At 41.6% G+C, this 19,382-nt stretch overlaps 1 protein-coding gene across 1 annotated transcript in view; it reads right to left on the bottom strand.

The window, feature by feature from the left end:
* Nucleotides 1-19,382, bottom strand: part of SLC1A1 (solute carrier family 1 member 1) — a 76,015-nt gene that overhangs the window by 30,481 nt on the left and 26,152 nt on the right. The window contains exon 2 of the mRNA XM_036260307.1: nt 10,514-10,654. Within this exon, the coding sequence (XP_036116200.1) occupies nt 10,514-10,654 (141 nt within the window). The remainder of the gene's footprint in view (nt 1-10,513; nt 10,655-19,382) is intronic.

Here is a 19,382-nt window from a genome sequence, read left to right as displayed (position 1 = left end):
CTCTCTCTCTCTCTCTCTCTCTCTCTCTCTTCCTCTCCCTCCCTCCTACTCTATCTGAGCAGAGAATGGAAGGATGTCCTCGGGTGGGGATAAAAAAAAAACAAAACACATTAATCTGGCTAACCAGACCCTGCTGGAAGGGCGCCTGCCGGCCTCCCTGCCCCAGCGGCTGCCACCTTCCTGACTTCCTCTGACGCCCCGGAGCAGACAGAGCTCTCTACCACCTCAAGCCTTCTGCACAGGCCCTTACCTCTGCTGGACTACTTTCCCCACCCTTCATTTGGCTACTTTCAAGTCCTCTTCTGAGTCTCCAGAATGAACCAGGCTCCTCTGTTTTCCTCACTTGCATCCTGTCCTTGTCCCATTTCACACTTTTATCCATGGGCTCCTTTAACATCTGTCTGTCTTTCACACTAGACTATAAGCTCTTCGATGGCAGGAGACCTAGATATCTCTGTCTGTTCACCAATGTGTCCTCAGTGTCCTGCACATGGAGGAGCTCAACAAACACATGTGGACTAAATGAATAACTGTTATTTATGCACACCTGCCTGCCCCCAGCGCCCCTCTTCCCAGGTCTGGTCCCTGGGCAGCAGCATGTTCCAGATGGAACTCCAGACTGTGTCAGTCCCAGGTGCTACCGTCAGGGTCTGTGTGACCTGGCAAAAATGTCTTAATTTCACGACAACCTGTTTCCTCATCTCTAAAGATGGAGATAAGATCCCACCTGGTGTACGACCACATTGGGTACTACTATGAGGATCCAATAAACAGGGTCGTTGCCCAGGGAAAACAAGGCTGGGTATGATCTCACTCTGTTAACCCAGGGCACAAGGAAATTTCACCTGGGATGGTAAAAGTGAAGAGAAAAGGCAGAGGAGCATGCAGAATTATTTCTGTGCACACCGTACCTAGGACATCTATTTTTCTTGGAGACATTAATACAAAGAACTCCCTTAAAATAGTTATGTCACCAGCACAGACTATTCTGTGAAGTTAAACAACACAACCTGGTCCTCAGGCAGAACCAACCAAAGGCCACCCTGTAGCCTGTCAGCAGGTCCACATTTGATGTTCAAAACATGTCAAGAAGCAGCAGGCGGTCTCCTGCTTCCTCAACCTTCTGGGGAGCTATTTTAACATTTTTCAATACCACAGAGTGTCATGGTATCTGCACTGGGACCAACTTCTTAGAAGACCTTGTGAGCTTTTAGAGGAGGCTTACTGTCTAAAGAAAAGCATTAAACACACCTCAGAGGATCTGGGGAACCCAGCCATTCCGCTCAGAGCTCATAGGAATGCTTTGACATCAGGATGGCTAAGAGCTCGGTGAGATTTTTCTGGTTTTCTACCACAACCTAATTATTATTGAGCTCTCTCACTGCTTCTTATGAAACTGGGCCCGGCTGGTTTGGCTCAGCGGTTAGAGCGTCAGCCCACGGACCAAAGGGTCTCGAGTTTGATTCCCAGTCAAGGACATGTACCTGGGTTGCAGGTACATGGTCAGGGTCATGTGGGAGGCAACCAATCTATGTGTCTCTCTTACATGGATGTTTCTTTTTTTCTCTCTCTCTCCCTCCCTCCCTTCCACTCTATCTAAAAATCAATGGAAAAATATCCTCGGGTGAGGATTAACAAAAAACAAACAAACAAACAAAACAAAACAAAAAGGAGGATTAACAACAATAAAAAAAAACCCACCAAAAAGCAAAAGAAGTAGCTTGTGGGTAGAAGCTACTTGAGTGCTGGTGAACTTCATAAACCAGTGGCAGCACAAGTCTTTTCATATGTTTTCATCTCCGGAGCAGATGCATTGTGTACATTCCTACGTGTATGGCTCAAGTCTAACACACAGCTTCTAATGCCAATGCAGGGACTTTCTTGAAATGTCAGTGGATGAAAGAAAACAGGTTCTAAGGGAGGGTGATCTGATCATAAATTCCTAACTGAGCAGGTTATGGTGGTAGTCATGCCCCAGGCACATAACTGCTTTAGTAAAAGATTTATCTTTGCCCTGTCCTTTGTTTTTGTGCACAGTGGGTTAACACACCTTTGAGATAAGCATAATCACCCTGAAGAGAGAAACCACAAAACTGTCACTCTCAGGAGCATTTGAGATCTTGCTTCCTGTCACCCATTTGGCTCAAATAAACTCTTAACAGAAATTCTCTACAGGTTTGGATGTTTCCTACGTCAACACTTCTGACCGTATTAGACAAAGGTTTAAATTAAAACACTAGATAGCATCTCATATGCACCACGAGACTGTTACATAACATGCTACTGTCATTTCCCTATTTCATAGTTGAGGACAAGATAAGTAACTTGTTCAAGGTTTCACAGTTAGTGAATGAATGGCAAAGCCAGCATCCACACCCAGCTGTGCTCTTCCGGCTGTGCTCTTAACCGCTAGGTTACCTCGCCCCTCTACCCATGTTTATTGATACTAACAAAGGTTCTTTGCTCGACCAAACTTTAGTCAGGCTCCTGAACCTTCTCCTAGGCTCTAAGTCCTTAGGACCTGTTTATACTTCAATTTATACTTCCTTGTAAAATCTAGTTCTAGCAAGAACCCTGCTAAGTTCATTTCGTCAGAACCCTCCACCCTTGGTATTTGATCACTGTTGATATCTAATTAAGTTCCTCATCTTCCACCATCTCCCAGGTGATGCCTGATTACCCTGGCCTGTCCTCAGCAAGAATCAGGTCAGGTCAGTTTAGCTAGAATCCTCCTTACCACCACGCTTCCTCTTAGTAGTCCATCCACTGATCCCCTTACCCTGCCTGGTGGCTAGCAGTTCCTTCTTGCTCATGCTGAATTCATTCAGAGTCGAGCCCAGTGTCTCTCCCCCACTGCAGGCGTCCCTGTGCCTGTCACAATGGGCCTGAAGAAAGTCTGCCTGACCACCTTTACCAAGTGTCATTGATTTTTTCTTTTTCTTTAACAATCCTTCCCCACCTGCAGATCGTTCCTGACGTCCCTCTGGAGAGAACGGCACCGGGGGAGTCCCTGCTGTAACCTGTGTCTCCATGCCTACAGCCATGTGCTCATCTGTCATTGCTGCTCCTCCCCCCATGTTCCAGCATGCCCAAAGTCTCACTGTCCTCCCAAACGCCATACTTTTTGCTATTTCCTTCTGCCTGGAATGCCCACCCCACTTCATCTGATTTCTGTCTTTTCTTCAAAACCGTACCTCCCTGTCCCCTCTGCTGTCCTCATTCCCACAAAGCACTGATCCCACAACGTTGCAATGTACTTTCCCTTTCTTGCGGAACAGGACTTCTCTTTATGTCTGTGTGCCCAGCACAGAGCCTGGGACATCAAAGATCAATGAGTGAGCACGTGCGCTCCCATGTCCAAGCACTCAACACACAGGCGTTTCCTCAGAATCCCTACAGGGTTTCTCAGTCTTTTTTTAAAGAAACAAAACTACCCCTGGATGGTTTGGCTCAGCCATTGGAACGTCGTCCTGTGGACCCAAGAGCCGCGGGTTCAATTCTGGTCAAGGGCATGTGCCTCGGTTGTGGTTCAAACTCTGGCCCTGGTTGAGGTCATGAGGGAGGCAGCCAGTCGCTGTGTCTCTCTCACATCCATGTCCCCCCCGCCCCCACTCTATCAGAAAGTCAATGGAAAACTGTCCTCAGGTGAGGATTAAAAAAAAAAAGAAGAAAAAAAAAAAAAAAGAAACCAAAGTAGATAAACTCATGGGCAAGCAGGGCTGGAACCACTCAGCAGTGTGGGCAGGAGGAAGCCTGGTGGGTTCTCCAGGCTCTGCGAGCTCAGAGAGACAGAAGCAGGGCACATTTCTCTCTTGCCACTTTCATTGTATTACTGTTCCAAGCGGCATGTTCCCATTCCTGATACACTGTGTGCTCCCCTCCTCCTTTAGGCAAAAGGCATTGTAGAAAACCAGTGAATAGGATTAAGTCCTTTGGCTTCAATAGTTGTGTTCTAACACAATACAAATTTCTTGATGGTCTTGGGAAAATGTTTACTTCATGTGTGCAAAACTGCTTGGGCCATCTTATTTTCTTGGGTCCCAAACAAAGCCGAGGCAAGAGAAAAGAGGTACTCCTTGAAATGCAGGCAGAGCTCAGTGGTTCCAGATGCTGCAAACGAGGCAAGACATTCATTCTCAGCTTGCATGGAGTTTTAAGTTTATAAGCCACTTTGAAATGGTAATTTTCACAGAGACGGAACTGTATAAAAAACCACCAATGTTTCAAGAAAAGCATGCATACTTTCTCCCAAGCTGACATGGACAATGAATGCTCTTAGCTACCTAACAGCATCTTCAACCCTCATACCTTCTTGCCTAAGATGGGACTTGTGGACTGGAGCCGACCTGGGGTCCATGACCAGATGGGTGGGGGGAACCTCATCCTCTCACAGGTGCCTTTCTGTTAGTCTGTTTTTACACAGTTGGGGTTAAAAGTGTTTGCTGAGTTAAACTGAACCCCGTTTCAGGGAGGCACATTGCACAGTTCTTCCCACAAGAGGATGTGGGCTAGTTTCCAGGCACATAGCTGCTTATGAGTAAATAAATACATATACTTAAAAAAAAATGCCTTCCCCAGCCCAAATGATCCACATGTGTCAGCTCCTGCAAAGCCTGAGTTTAAAAAAGCAGTCTCCAAAGCCTTGGCTGACTTCAGGCTGCCCTGCTCCATCCCTCCACCCTCCAGTGTCCCTTCCGGGCCTTTACACCCATTGCTTGGGATGAGCGTATTTGCTTGGCATGTTAGTTTATTTTCATTTTATTGAATTTATTGGGGTGACACTAGTTAACAAAACTATACAGGTTTCAGGTGCACAATTGCACAACACATCATCTGTCCACTGTAGTGTGTGTTCACCACCCCAAGTCAAGTCTCCTTTTATCACCATTTATCCCCCCTATACCCCCCTCCATCTCCTTCCCTGCCCCTCCCCCAGACAACCACCACACTGTTGTCCGTGTCCATGAGTTTTTTTCTCTTGAAATCTTACCCTTTGCAACAGCATGGATGGACCTGGAGTGCACTATGCTAAGTGAAATAAGCCAGTCAGAGAAAGACAAATAAGATATGATTTAACTCATAGGTGGAACCCAGTAAACAAAATGAACTAACAAGCAAAACAAAGACAGACTCATGATTGAGAGCAGGGTGTCGGCGGGCTGGAGGGACTGAGGGAGAAAAAAGTATGTTGGTTTATTTTGTCACCCAGATTCCACCCCGACAAGATTGTATCTTGGCGTCAGAATCTAATCTTATCTTTCATCTCAGCAGGGGTCAGCACCGGCTGGCCTCCCATTTTTGGTAAATAAATGCTTTATTGGCAATAGCCACGCCCAGTCATTTACCTATTGTCTGGCTGCTGTTCTGTGACGACCAGTTGGATAGGTGGACAGGACGCTCCGCCGGAAAAGCCTCACTCACTCACTGCCCCGCCCTTTACGAAAGAAGCGTGCATACTCCCACTGGAAAAGAAACCGACTCACAGGCATTCTCCACCTGCCTGTCTAATAAATACTGTTTATAGCTAAGCCTTTACTTTTTTTCTTTGTTAAAAAGTAAAGGAAAGCCTCAGCCCTGCGGTGTGAAATTTAAAAATTTTGAAAACCTGACACAGAAGTTGGAGCAACAACCATTTAAAAGTTTGGAGCAAAATTTTTAATAATTTTCCATGGTGAAGTCTTAAATTTATCTTTGAAGAAGCTCCCCACAAAGATAAATCCATTTCCTACTAGTGCCCTTGTAGGAGCTAGAAAGTCACTAACATCACAACATTTTCATCGAAGTCTCAGGACTAGGACCCAGGACTGGGTGGCTTGAGGTGGAGGGAAAGGGAAAGGAGGACGATCTCTTGGCTCGGTGTACACGTGGAGTACATGCAGCTGCAAACCAGTGCTGCTTTTTGAGGAGCCAACATTTGTAGGAAATCCAGAGTAAGATGTCACAGGAGGGGGTGGGAATGAGCACCTTGCTTTGGAGGGGCACTGTGCCCAGGAACCAGCATGGGCTTGGTCCAACTGAACAGACTCCACGCTGGCTGGATATGCCACAACCCAGCTGGTGCTACAGGTAGCCATTCCAGGGTGAGTCTCCTGATGGGACCCACTGGACAAAACTATTCCCCTGTGGCTATGGTGGGGGTGCAGGGTGGTTCCTCTGACGTGGACATTCCACTGTGGCAATCATTCCAGGAAGGGGTTGCTCCCGGCCAAGACAGGAAGACTTCTGTGATGAGGAAACTTTTTTCTCTTAGAATCTAGGGTTGGGTGACAGGTGCAGGGCGCAGCAATGCCTAGGGCATCCTCGTGTAGAAGAATAAGTTGGCCCCAGGCTCGTGGAGGCAGGCTGACAGCTAAGCAGAGGGGCAGTCCTCTTAAGGGACCCTGAGGCTCTTGGAAAAGCCCCCCCAGGGAGCAGCTTGATGTCATTGTTGATGTTTCACCTGCTTTTATCCCTCAACTTTTCATAAAACTTTGTCCCAAACAGCCTAGTCTCAGCTGTGCTATGAAGAGTTGAATTCTCATTCCCATTTTAGATTGGAGAAGCAAAGGGGGGCACTCCTCAGGATCACAGGGGTGGCAGCAGCCACAGGAGACACCGGGGAGGCGGCTGTGCCCAGGGGAGCACTTCTGGCCCAAGTGGTCAGTGGCAGAGTCTGCAGTGGAAGATATGCGACCTCCTCCTGAGCACAGCTGAGCCAGCATCCTGGGACGGTGCTCTGGGAGCCTCTGGAAGTGGGAGTGGAGGGGCTGTTCCTTTCCTATGCTGGTTGTAGCAGGCTCAAGTCATCGTGATTTGGGTATGAAAGGAAGTATGCCCTGAATTTACACTCGCTGGCTGGTGTGACCTGGAGAAGGGTTTTCCAGAGCCACAATTCTCAGGGATGTTCATTAGCCATTTCCCTCCTGGTTTGATGCAAACAGCTTTCAAACCTGAATGTTAACAGGACCCACAATGAGGGTTTTTTCCTATTTGTTAATTTGGTGAGAGCATTTCCTTTATGCAGAAGCACAGATGATCAGTCTTGGGTCTCAATTTTTGCTATGTCTCTATCTTTAGTTTATGCATCTCTGGGGCTCATTCAACTCTCCCCGCTTCCAACATGCATTGTCTGTTGGCCTAATTCATGAATAAACTAGACTGTTGAGCTGTTGGACTTACAAAGGCTTCTGAAATGTGAAAACGTCTCTTCCTGTGTATTTTCTTACTTCTGCTTTGCCCTCCTGACTGCGCTGGGTGGGGAGGCTGAGAACCACTGCAGGGTCGGTGGGGGAAGGACCGGGTGAGGTGGCACTGAGCTGCAGGGACGGGCAGAGCGGGGAGGAAACTACCGGAGGCAAGGCTGGAGGAGCACAGGGCAGAATCCATCCGCTTACCTCTTTCTTTCTTTAAAAAGAAAAAAGAAAAGAAAATACAAAGCAAAACCAGCAAAAATAAAATGTTTGCCTTTAAAATGTTTAAAAAAGCCCAAAGAATCAAGTTTTCTTGCTATCCAGATCTAACCGATGTTAACTGTTTGATTTTGATTCCAACTTAAAAAATACACACACACACACACACACACACACACACACATATATATATTTTAAAAAATTAAATTTGGATTGTAAACATCTTATTGTGTAATTTGTTTAATGCTCCTACTTTATACTATATTAGGAACATTTTCACATGTCCTTAAGTATGTTTCCAAAACAAGGTTTTCAATAGTTGTATAAAATTCTAGCTTCAGAGTATAACACACATTTAGATTGCTTATAATTTATCACTGTTACAAAAAAAAAAAATGCTACCATGAACATCCTTGCACCTAAATCTTTGAATATACCTCTGCTTACTTCTTTATGATAAATTCCAAGAAGCAGAATAATTAAATGGAAATATCAGAACATTTTCCAAACTGCCCCTCATCAAGTTTGCTTCAATTTATACAGTGACCAAAAATGTACAATTGAGCCCATGTTCCTACAACCTTGCCGACATGAGTGTTATTACTGTTCCCTTTTAGTCTGACAGTCGAAAGCATGAATCTGGCATCATTGGTCCCATCCCACTTTGTTTGTGTCCCTTGAATCTTTGACCATTTTATTGCTCCATGTCAAAGGTATGGGGAGTGGTTCTGCTCTCTAAGTCCTTTTAACTGTTGAGTGAAGAGAAAAATGTAGAAATTGCCAGATTTGTAGCTATAGCTACAAAAAACAGCTGGCTTACGTGAGTAGAATGCTGAAAGTTGTAAATTATTTCCTAGATTACATGCAAAACTGAAGTAGCACCCCAAACTGCCAGACTGCAAAAATCTTACCAGTTACTGTAAGAGCAGTTCATGTTTTCAAACATCCAATATTATACAACTAGAATATTTACACATGTATCACCTTTTCTTCTAAAACCTGGTTTACTGCATGAGTTTTGGATTTGCTGCCTAATTCAGATCAACCTTCCATATCTTCCTCCATACACAAAAGATTTAAATAGTATTTATCATCAAGTGGTTTACGAACCTTGTGAAATTGCATGCAAAATACAGTATAGATGTACAACTGAGAACATTTTTCTTAGGAGAGAGTCTAAGCTCTCATCATGTTCTCAAAGGAGCTTAAGAAAAGATTAAGAGTCTTTGATAAGGAAAAAATTCTAAAGGGTTATAACAGCAATGCTTACAGGAGCCAGAGGTTAATGTAAAAGAGTGAAGTGGATGAGGTATTAGATAATAGGGAGTAGTGGAGACTGTGGTATCCTCAAATGCATTCGCTTCAACTAAATAGAGTAGCTGTCTTTCAGCTCCAGACCACTGTTGGTGTGTAGGAAGGTAGGTTCAGTGTTTCCGGATCTTAATTTTTTTCAGAGACAACTAGAAATCTGGATACTTACATGAACTCTTCCAAACTTCATTTTATTATTATTATTATTGTTTTAATCCTCATCTAAGGATATTTTTTTTTGTTTTTTGTTTAACTGATTTAAGAGAGACAAAGAGAGAGAAAGAAACATCTATCTGTTGCCTCTGTATGTGCCCTGAGGAGGATTGAACCCGCAACCTAGTTATGTGCTCTGACTGGGAATCGAACTCACAACCTTTTGGTGTACAGTACAATGCTCCAACCAACTGAGCCTCCTGGACAGGGTGAAATCTTCCAAATTTTAAATGCTCACAATAATTTCAAATTAAATAAACAAACATTGTATGGTACCAACAAATGGTCTGCTGATTTGGCCCTCAGGCTGAAGGGCCTAAGGGAAGCCAGGCATTTAAAAACATTTCAAATTCATAAATAAAAATAATTAATTGTTCTCTTTAGCTTTGTAATAAGCCAACACCACCAAGACAATGTAAGAACAAGGCTCCCATGGGATTCTAGTCAGATTGGTTTGGCATTTGAAAAGTTCAAAGGCCAAATCTACACACGCAACGCAGCAGCTGAACGCAGGAGATCCCACACCCACTCTTCCTTCCCCAGCCGACGGTTAGCACTCTCCACAGATCAGTCCCAGGTCCCTTTAGGGGCAATGGAGAACAGTGTTCCAGAAGAGGACATGCCAAGAATCCTAATACAACTATCTAACCACTATTCAGTACACCTGAAATGAATACAAAGTAATATTGAATGTAAACAGTAATTGAGAAACAAAAGTAAAAAAAAAAACACAATTCTAATTGCATAGTTGTATAAAACTTGGTTTTCAAGCTGACAACACGAGTAAACTGTCATGCCACATTTTGCTTATTGCCAGAATTCAGGTAAGTACAAGAGACTATGAAATGTACAGAGAAGCTTACCAGACCCAGACAAACAATATTTTTGGTAAATCAAATGATCTCCATCTATGTGAGGGAGCTTGCTCTTTAAGGGGAACCTGCCATGTAATGATCAATGGGGAAAAATAATTTCCAAATCCAACTGTGTCACAAGTTCAGATTTTAAAATATGGTGCAAACCTATAATTGACCCTGTCCCACAGGATGTGGCTGCCCGGGCCCTGAGCCAATCTGCAGGGCAGACGTGTGGCGAGTTCTGAGTTCTGCGGAGGCCTGGAAGTGGGTGAGGAGAAGGGGAGAAGAGGAGAAGGGGAGCCGGCCCTGAAAGCAGCTGCTGAGAGGATGGAGGGCAGGACAGCTGCAGCTGGAAACAAATGCGTGAGCTAGGTGAACGTGACTGAAACTGACAACCACATTTCGCCTGAGAACACTGGCTGACATTTCAGTGAAAAAACTTGCTTTAAAAAAACCTTCTGTGCCCTGGATAGAATTTTATTTATAATATGTTTGAAAATGGTCAAATGAAGATTTGAGCTATGGTGGATAGTACTACAGGCAGAGCAATGCCACTTTGTGAATAATAAAATATTTCCATTCGAGCAATTACACACTTTCTAAGTAAGGAGTGTGAGTGTGTGAGTGTGTGAGTGTGTGTTATGCATCAAATACATTTTAATTTTTTTCCATAATTAGAAAAGAACCATTTAAGTGACCCCAATCCTTAAATAATCCTAGGGAACATCAGTTTTCTCCAAGTACCTGTGATCATGCTGGACACAATTAATGGCAAAATGATGAGCTTCAGCATCCTCATTAGGATTTCTCCAGGAAATGCAAAGTAGAACTTCTCCAGATTAGAGAGCTTGCTGTACTCTCGAACCAAGACTCCTACGGCAATCCCTAAGAAAAACAAAAATGGGGAAGAAAAAAAATAACATTGTTGAGTTCTGTATACATTTCTATGGAAAAATACTCCCCCCAAATGTAAATTTAATGGCAAGAGAAAAAGTTTAGATAATCTCCCATGAGTCTGTAAATTTTAAAAACCAAATCATGTTTTAATGAGTAGAAAGTACACAGTATTTGGTAAATCTGTAAAAAATATTCTTCACAAGAAAAATCTGTTTTAATTTTTGTTCTTCCCCTTTAATCATATTTACTATAATGACAAGACCTCAAAAAATACTGTGAGAAATAGTTAATATTGTATTGAATAAGATGATTATTTTCATCTTAATCAACACAATATTAACTATTTTGTTTTTATACACCACCTTTATTCTTTGTCTACCTTAGATATCTTACATATTTTATAGCTTACATATCAGTTTTCATTTTCTATTTTTATCATGACTATCTTTTTATAATTTTTATAAAAATTCCTGTGTTTATGCAACTTTTATAATTTTCATAGCAATATAATGTTGTTCTTCCTCTTTTTTTTTTGGTACATGCCCCTAGCAGGAACCAAACCCAGGACTCTCTGGTCTGCAGGCCGACGCTCCAACCACTGAGCCAAACCGGTCAGGGCTCTTCTTTTTTTTAAATCCTCACCCAAAGATATTTTACCATAGATTTTTAGATAGAGCAGGAGGGAGAGAGGGGGAGAGAGAGAAACATCAGTGTGAGAGACTCATTGATTGGTTGCCTCCTGCACAATCCTGACCAGGGCTGGGAATCAAACCACATCCAGGAACATGCCCTCAGGCCGGAATCGAATCTGTGATTCTTTGGTCCGAGGGCAGATGCTCTAACCGCTGAGCCAAACCGGCCAGGGCAGCAATATAATGTTCTGTTGGTTTGATATATTTACCACATTGTTGAACAATTATGTTCTCTAAATGCATTGCATTCTTTTCAGTTTTCTAGATAATGATGCGTTCAAATTTGTCTGATCAAGAGCCTTTTTACAAAGTTTCTAATCCTGAGAACCTTGGACATTTAGGCTTATAATTATGTGAGCAGGGGAATGTTTGATATCAAGAAATATTATACATTCTCTGGGAGCTTGCTTATTACCAAGATGTCTATATGAAATCTTTCCATTGTGGTGACTTTGATAACTAAACACCACAATTTAAAAATATTTCTTCTTTATTCTCTTCCAAATGGTTCCAATAACATCTAGCTGCCCTACACCATCCCCCCCCCCCCGCCACATCCAAGAAATAAAATGGGCTGGGATGACTAATACATCTTTTTTCCTTCATCAGCTTCTGAGGATGACATGCTAATTGGAAGTAAAATGACTAAGGAGCCGGAAGATTCAAGGAGGATATCACTGGATACGTTAATTCACAAATGTGAAAATTTAGAGTTGTTTGGGCACAGAAAAGAACGCCAGGGCAATGAAAAGAGATGTGAATTGTAATCAAAGCTAGAGTTTTCATTTAAATTCAGATATACTTCCCATACCTTTTAGTAGACCAAATAGATGAACCTCATAAGATATATTCATAGACTGACCTTATTCTTAGCTTAATTTTATATCCCCACATATTTTACTTTTGCTTTGATCTATCTATTTTGTGAACGCATCACTGATTTCTGATCAGTCACTTTAAATTATTTGGGGAACAAACACATACACATAAACATTTCTCAAACTGTAGCTAAGGCAAGAAAAAAAGACTCTGTTATCAATCCCAGTTGGTTCCTATTTCAAAACCTAGTGTTAGAGACTCCTGAGTGGTTAAGATACATACACCAAGGATTCAAAAGACTTTAAGTGAAAGTGAAAAGCTTTTGTGCTCACCTGCTACTTAATAAATTGCCTAGTCCAGCTGTTCTATATGGAGCATACCTATATTATGCCGAAAGGATACTCTGTAACGCTCAGTGTTTAAAAAACAGAAACCAAGCAAACAGACTGTTCTCTCATACTATTTAGGTTGCTTCAAGTAAATTTCTGGCTTGCATGTCAAAGAAAGCTCTGTATGTAAAAATAAAGGAGATGTGTCTGTGTCAAAAAACCAGTCACAAAAGCACTCTGTTGAGCAGCAAAGAACCCAAAGTGCTCAGATCTTAGGAGTTTACATTACTAACAATTAACTATGCTTCTAATCATCTCCACCCCAAATAAATGCAGGGTAGTTAGAGAGAAACTCGCTTGCTTTTTCAGCCTGTTGTAGTCAGGTATGGGTGTTTATGACAAAGATAAAAGAGTCACCACAAGGAGTCATTTGAAAGCAATCAAAGGTGACAAGCACTATAAATAGGTTACTGTATTTAGTAATAAAAGCTTTCTCTCAAGCTTGTGCTTGAGTTATCACAAATTATATTCCAGTATTTCTTTTTCTTTTCTCTGTCTCTCTCTCTCTCTTTTTTTACTTAAAAGAAGAATATAAAACCAACCGAGACCTGGGGAAGCAGTTGGGAGATTCACCCTGAGCCACAACTGCCATTCCTGGGTCCCTCTCGTACAAAAAGTGGCTGGTGAATGACCTCAGCCAGGACTTACACCCAGGAAATGGGTATGCTTTATTTTGGTCTCAAACAAGTTTGGAAAAACTGGATGTGGGATAAGAAAAATCACAGAGATTTTCCAGGTTCGAAGATGAGGTCAGGATTTCACAGGGCACAATCCTTCCTTACCCTTTTCCAGAGACAGAACCTTGGATTAAGGAGCATGGAGAGGTCTCCAAAGCTAAAGGTTGCTGGGAATAAGTGCCTGTCCGGGGGTGCACAGGTCAGACTCAGCTGGTAGGGCCACTTCCAGAGCTAGGCAAGATCAAGAACCTCGAATGGTATTGCTCTATGAAGGCTTTCAGCAAGGCTCACAAGGAAGCCAAAGGTAAAATTGTTACCTAGATCTCTGTAGGCTCCAAAAATACCAGGAACTCTTCCTTGGCTGCCTTCCTCAACACAGGCAAGAAGACCCCAAGCAGGCAGCTTGGGAAGAACATGGTGTTAGAAGGACAGACTCGAGTTCTGGCTCTACCGCTTACAAGGTGTGTAACTGGGCCATAACTTTAACCTTTTCCCATTATCAAGTGTTGGAATTATGGGTAGGAGCAAAGATTTGGATTAGATGCCATCAAAGGGCCCTCATAATGTCCAAGATGCTGTGATCAGCTCTGAGCTTTGGTGTCCTCAACTTTAAAAAGGGGTCATAGGAGCAGCTCATTAGCTCCAAGAGTGCTGGTCGTGCTTTCTTTAGTTTTTACACTAACTGTTAAGTAAACTGGTCAAACAGGAGAGAGAGAAACTAGGGTGGAAAGCATTTAAGACCTCAGCTAGCGATGTCTTCTTTAAATTCATGTTAAAAATTTAAGCTTGAAAGAGATGTCATCTCTTCATGCCCATGTTGTCTCAAACAACGGTTTACCCCCCCGCCCCCCATTTTCCAGGCCCTCCCTATCCAGCCTTCATTCTTAGGTGTGCATGTATTTTGTTAGATTTGTAAAAATTTAATCTGGGGATAACAGTTAAATTGCATTTGATTCATATTTATGAAAATAGCATTGTTCCTATTATGGGATATTTGCAGAAAGGAGATTAAAACCTTTTATGATTTTTAATCAAAGTCCCAGAACAGTTCTCTGATACACAGATTGATTTTGGCTTGATTAAACAAGAATTACTGGCCTAGGAAACAATATTTTTAACTATCACTGAAATAGTTTTCTAGCTATGCTATTATGCTAGACACTATATTAAGCAAATTAACAATATACTTTTCTTGTCCTCAGGAGCTAATCTAAGGTTAACACTGATAACCAGAAAATAAAAAGTACAGAATGAATAGTTATTAACAAATGACTGTGTATACGCTGAATAGATGGGAAGGATGGTTTCTCTATCTTGTCCTTCCAAGGAAATACCCGTCCATTTTCTCATTTTTTCTGCAGAGCTGAGTAGCTCCACCAATACAAGCTCTTACATGGCCTTTGGCTCAAAAACAGATGCCTCTGAGTCAGTACAGCTTTTATTTTTATACCCTTAAAAGTGTATTTACTGCTCAAGCAATGTTATCACAACTCTACTGGAAATAGTAGGTGCAAAAATTCACCTACAACCTTACCAACTCAAATATATGCAAAGGGAAATTGTTTTTATTTTCCCATATACTATTGTAGTTAATCTTAATAAAATGGTTAACAATGATTGAGTACATACTGTATGAAAGAATCTGTGCTAAGTACTTCAAATGAATTTTTTCTTGTATATTATCTCTTGTTATTTTATTTTTATTTTTTTATCCTCACCTGAGGACATTTTTGCATTTATCTTCAGACAGAGTGGGAGGGAGAGAGGGAAGACGAGAGAGAGAGAGAGAGAGAGAGAGAGAGAGAGAGAGAGAGAGAGAGAGAGAAACATTGATGTGAACGAAACACGTCAAGTGGTCGCCACCTACACGACCCCAACTGGGGCCAGGGACAAACCGCAACCAAGGTACATGCCCTTAGTGGGAACCAAACCCGGGACTCTCCGGTCCATGGGCCAACACTATAACTGCTGAGCCAAACAGGTCAGGGCTATCTCTTATTATTTTTAATGGCTATGTAACTGTAGGGTTTGGGGGGGGGGGCAATGTGTTGAGATAAAATTTATGTAATAGAAAATTAACTATTTTTTAAAGTGTACAAATCAATGGTGTTTAGTATATTCACAATGTTGTGCAACCATCACTACTATGTAATTCCAGAACATTTCCATCACCCCAAGAAGAAACTCCCATATCAGTGAGCAGTCGCTTCTCACTCATTCTTCCCCCCGCCGCCCTGGCAACCGCTAATCTGCTTTCTGTCTCTATGGATTTGACTATTCTGGACATTTCATATAAATGAAATCACACAATATGAGGCTATGATATTTAGTCTCGTGTCAACTTGACTAGGTTATAGTAATAATTGTGGTTAACATCTACAATTAGTTGACTTGAAGTAAAGGAGATTACCCTTGATAATCAAGGTGGCCTCATCCCCCAAGAATGCAACAGCAACTCTGGCCTGAGTGCCCAGCCTGCCCGCCTGCCCTATGGATTTCAGATGTGTCAGCCCCCACAACTGCATGAGCCAATTCCTTAAAATACATCTTATGTAGATATACATATAAAAAGAGATCTGTTTCTCTGGAGAAGCCTGATTGATATAGTGGCATTTGTGTCTGGATTCTTTAACTTAGCATAATGTTTAAAGTTCACCATGTCATTATATGTAAGGGTTTTGTTTTGTTTATAGCATTTTTCCTTTTTTTTAAATAATCCTCACCTGAGGATATTTTTCTATTTATCTTCAGATAGAGTGGGAGGGAGAGGGGGGGGAGAGAGAGAGAGAGAGAGAGAGAGAACCATCAACATGAGAGGGACATATCGACTGGTTGCCTCCCACATGGCCCTACCCCAAACATTTCAGAGAGATGTTTCTCTCTCTCTCTCCCACTCTATCTGGAAAAAAAAAAAGGAAAAATGTCCTCAGGTGAGGATTAAAAAAAAAGAATCAAACCCAAGACTCATTGGTCCATGGGCTGATGCTCTACTGCTGAGCCAAACCAGCCAGGACTTTAGTATTTTTCCTTTAACATTATATCATAATATTTCCTTATTTTACACATCATTATCTTTTTTTTTTTTTTTTCATTTTTATTTTTATTCCTCACCCGAGGATACTTTTCTATTTATCATCAGATAGAGTGGGAGGGAGGGAGAGAGAGAGACAGAAAGAAACATTGATGTGAGAGGGACACATCGACTAGTTGCCTCCACACGACCCCAACCAGGGCCTGGGACGAACCACAACCAAGGTACGTATCCTTGGCTGGAATCAAACGCATGACTCACTGGTCTGCGGGCCGATGCTCTAACCACTGAACAAACCAGCCAGGGCTATCTTCATTTTTTTAAAATGCTGGATAATGGTACTCAGAATGGACATGTTTCTTGACCATCACCCAACAGTTAAAACATCTCAATTCCTGACAATTTTGCTGCATGTTACTGATTTCTTCTATTAACCAGCAGGGACAAGTACAAATTAGGATGTAAAGGCTTTAGTTATTGTACATTTACAGGTTCAAGGTAAGTACATTATACACTTCCTTTGTAGTATCTAAATTCAAGAAAAAGCAATAACAAATCAACATTTATTAATATCCAACTATATGCTAAGTACTGTACTGAGTATTCAAGGATCTGAGAAGGAGGAGTTTAAAAAAGAACACAATTTTGTTATTATTGTAATAATTAATGTTTTCCTTCATGGCTTTGTGGATAGTGGATCTGCCCACTATCAACAAGGAATGTGGTTTGCACTGTTTTGTCAATAGCAGTAATGGTTAACACTGAGTAATCTATCCCTTTTTGTCTACCACCTACAAGTAAAAATTGAGTCTGATTTGGAAAACAAGTTAATTTTGGTAGGGACTAATAGGTTTCTGCATATGTCTCTATCCATTAAAATGTATAATGTTGTCTGTGTTTGAAATTTTGACTTACACAGCATCAGTCTGGATGTGTTCTTTTGCAACTTGCTTTTTCTGAGATTTTTTCATTATTTCTTTGGGATTTATTCATATTAACTCAGGTAGATCCATTCTAAGGGCTGTTCAGTGTTCTATACCACTCTCCCTATTTTGTTTTTGTTTTCTATATAATTAAATTCTTCTCTTAGCTAATGATTTTCCTTCTATTTTTTTAGGTTAAACTTTTCTTTTCCTAATTTTTTAAATTGATTGCCTAGCACATTAGCTTGTTTTTTCCCCAATATACTCCCTTAAAAGGATACATTCTGCCCTGGCCGGTTTGGCTCAGCGGTGGGAGTGTCGGCCTGTGGACCAATAAGCTGCAGGTTCAATTCCGACCAAGGGCATGCACTTCAGTTGCAGTTCGTCCCTGGCCCTGGTCTGAGTCGTGCAGGAGGCAACCAGTTGATGTTTCTCTCTCATGTAGATGTTTCGCTCTCTCTCCTTCTCTCTCCCTCCCACTCTGTCTGAAGATAAATGGAAAAATATCCTCAGGTTAGGATTAAAAAAAAAGAGATTAGATTCTTTCTAAATTCTGTGTTAGTGTGACAAATTATTAGTATTTTCACTGTTTAGTTATAAATGTCTTACAATTTGTTTTGATTTCTTCTTTGAACTATAAATTCTTGAAAAATACGCTTTTCAGTATATAACTATTTGGGAATTTAGGGTTTTTTATAAATATTCCTTCTTTCATCTCTCTGTGATACATTCTGATGGATTTTCTTAGACCTGCCTTGCAATTTACCAATCTCTATTTCAGTTTTATCAGTTAAATGTTTAATTCATTCATTGAGTTTTAAAGTCCACTGTTTCTAACTTTCATTTCTGGAAGTTATAGAATCCTTTTTCCACTATCAGTTTTCTATTCCATCTATTTGTTAACTCATTTAAGATATATTTAGTATATATTCTTTCAGATTGTTATAGCATCTCCAGGTTTTGGAACATGCATTCTCTTGCTTGTGTCACTTCCTCGTGAGGTTTGTCACTTTTGACTGCAGACTTGTCTTCTGGGGAGGGGATTGGCTTTGTTTTCTGTGAGCTGTTAAAGTGTCCCTTTGGGTACTTGTTTTTCTTGAGGATTTAGGAGTTTCAAGGCATCCAGACTGTTTTCATATTAGTGTTTCCAGCTTAGGAAATCAGTACAGTGATACCTCGGTTCTCGAACATAATTCGTTCCAGGAGGACGGTTGAGAACCAAATTGTTCGAGAACCGAAGCAATGAAACCCAATAGGAAATAATGGAAACTGGATTAATTCATTCCAAGCCCCAGAAAATGCCTATTTACTGGCCTAATTTGTATATAATATGTAGAAAAACATAAGTCTCAACAAGAAATAAAAGTGTACAGTATGTCTAAGGGTTAAATTCAGTGTAAAGCGTGACTCTCTCCACAAAGCGTGACTCTCTCTCTGCACTCACACTGATGACGCGAGCAAGGCGCGCTGGGCCGAATGAACGCCATTCGGCTCAACTCGGCTCATCTCGGAAGTTCGAGTTCCAAATATTTGTTCGGATTCCGAGACAAAAGTTTCTCGAATCTCCTGGTCAAATACCGATTTGGTCGAAATCCGAGGCGTTCGAGAACCGAGGTATCACTGTATTACGTGGTGGTGTAAGCTTGGATCACACACCCAGGTAAGCATACGTCTGGGTTTTAATTTTCTCATAGTTGTTCTCCTTCCCTCTTACTGTTAGCCATGGGCGGCAGATGGCAAGCTTTCTTCAGGTTTTCCCAAGTAGAATTGTTCTGATCTTCTTTCCAAGGATAAGGCCACAATGTGAGGTTCCAGGCTTTATGCAGAGGTCTAATTCTATCTCCTTCACTCAAATGGGCCAAGAATATATCTTGTTCCCCGTGTGGATATTAAAACCTCTGTCTCCCATCATTAAGGGCTAAAATTGGGTCTAGAACTTAGCGCCAGCTTTTGTTTACACTTTGGCTTTGAGGTTCCTTTTTATTTCTGGCACATGGGAAATTTCCTTTATTTCTTTTGAGTCTGGGTTTGGCTATGTATTAATGTAGAAGGAGTGCTACATTGCCATGAGATTGAGATGGAAGAGGAACCCACCCATGTCAGCTCAACCATTGTATTACTGGCTTTTACAGCACCAGCAACTTCTTAGCCCTTACTATTTCCAATGTAAGGATGATTAAGGGAG

This window comes from Molossus molossus, unplaced genomic scaffold, assembly GCF_014108415.1.
Source record: "Molossus molossus isolate mMolMol1 unplaced genomic scaffold, mMolMol1.p scaffold_m16_p_14, whole genome shotgun sequence".
NCBI lineage: Eukaryota > Metazoa > Chordata > Mammalia > Chiroptera > Molossidae > Molossus > Molossus molossus.
Note: the sequence above shows the minus strand (reverse complement) of the source record. Positions and strands in the feature narration are given on the sequence as shown.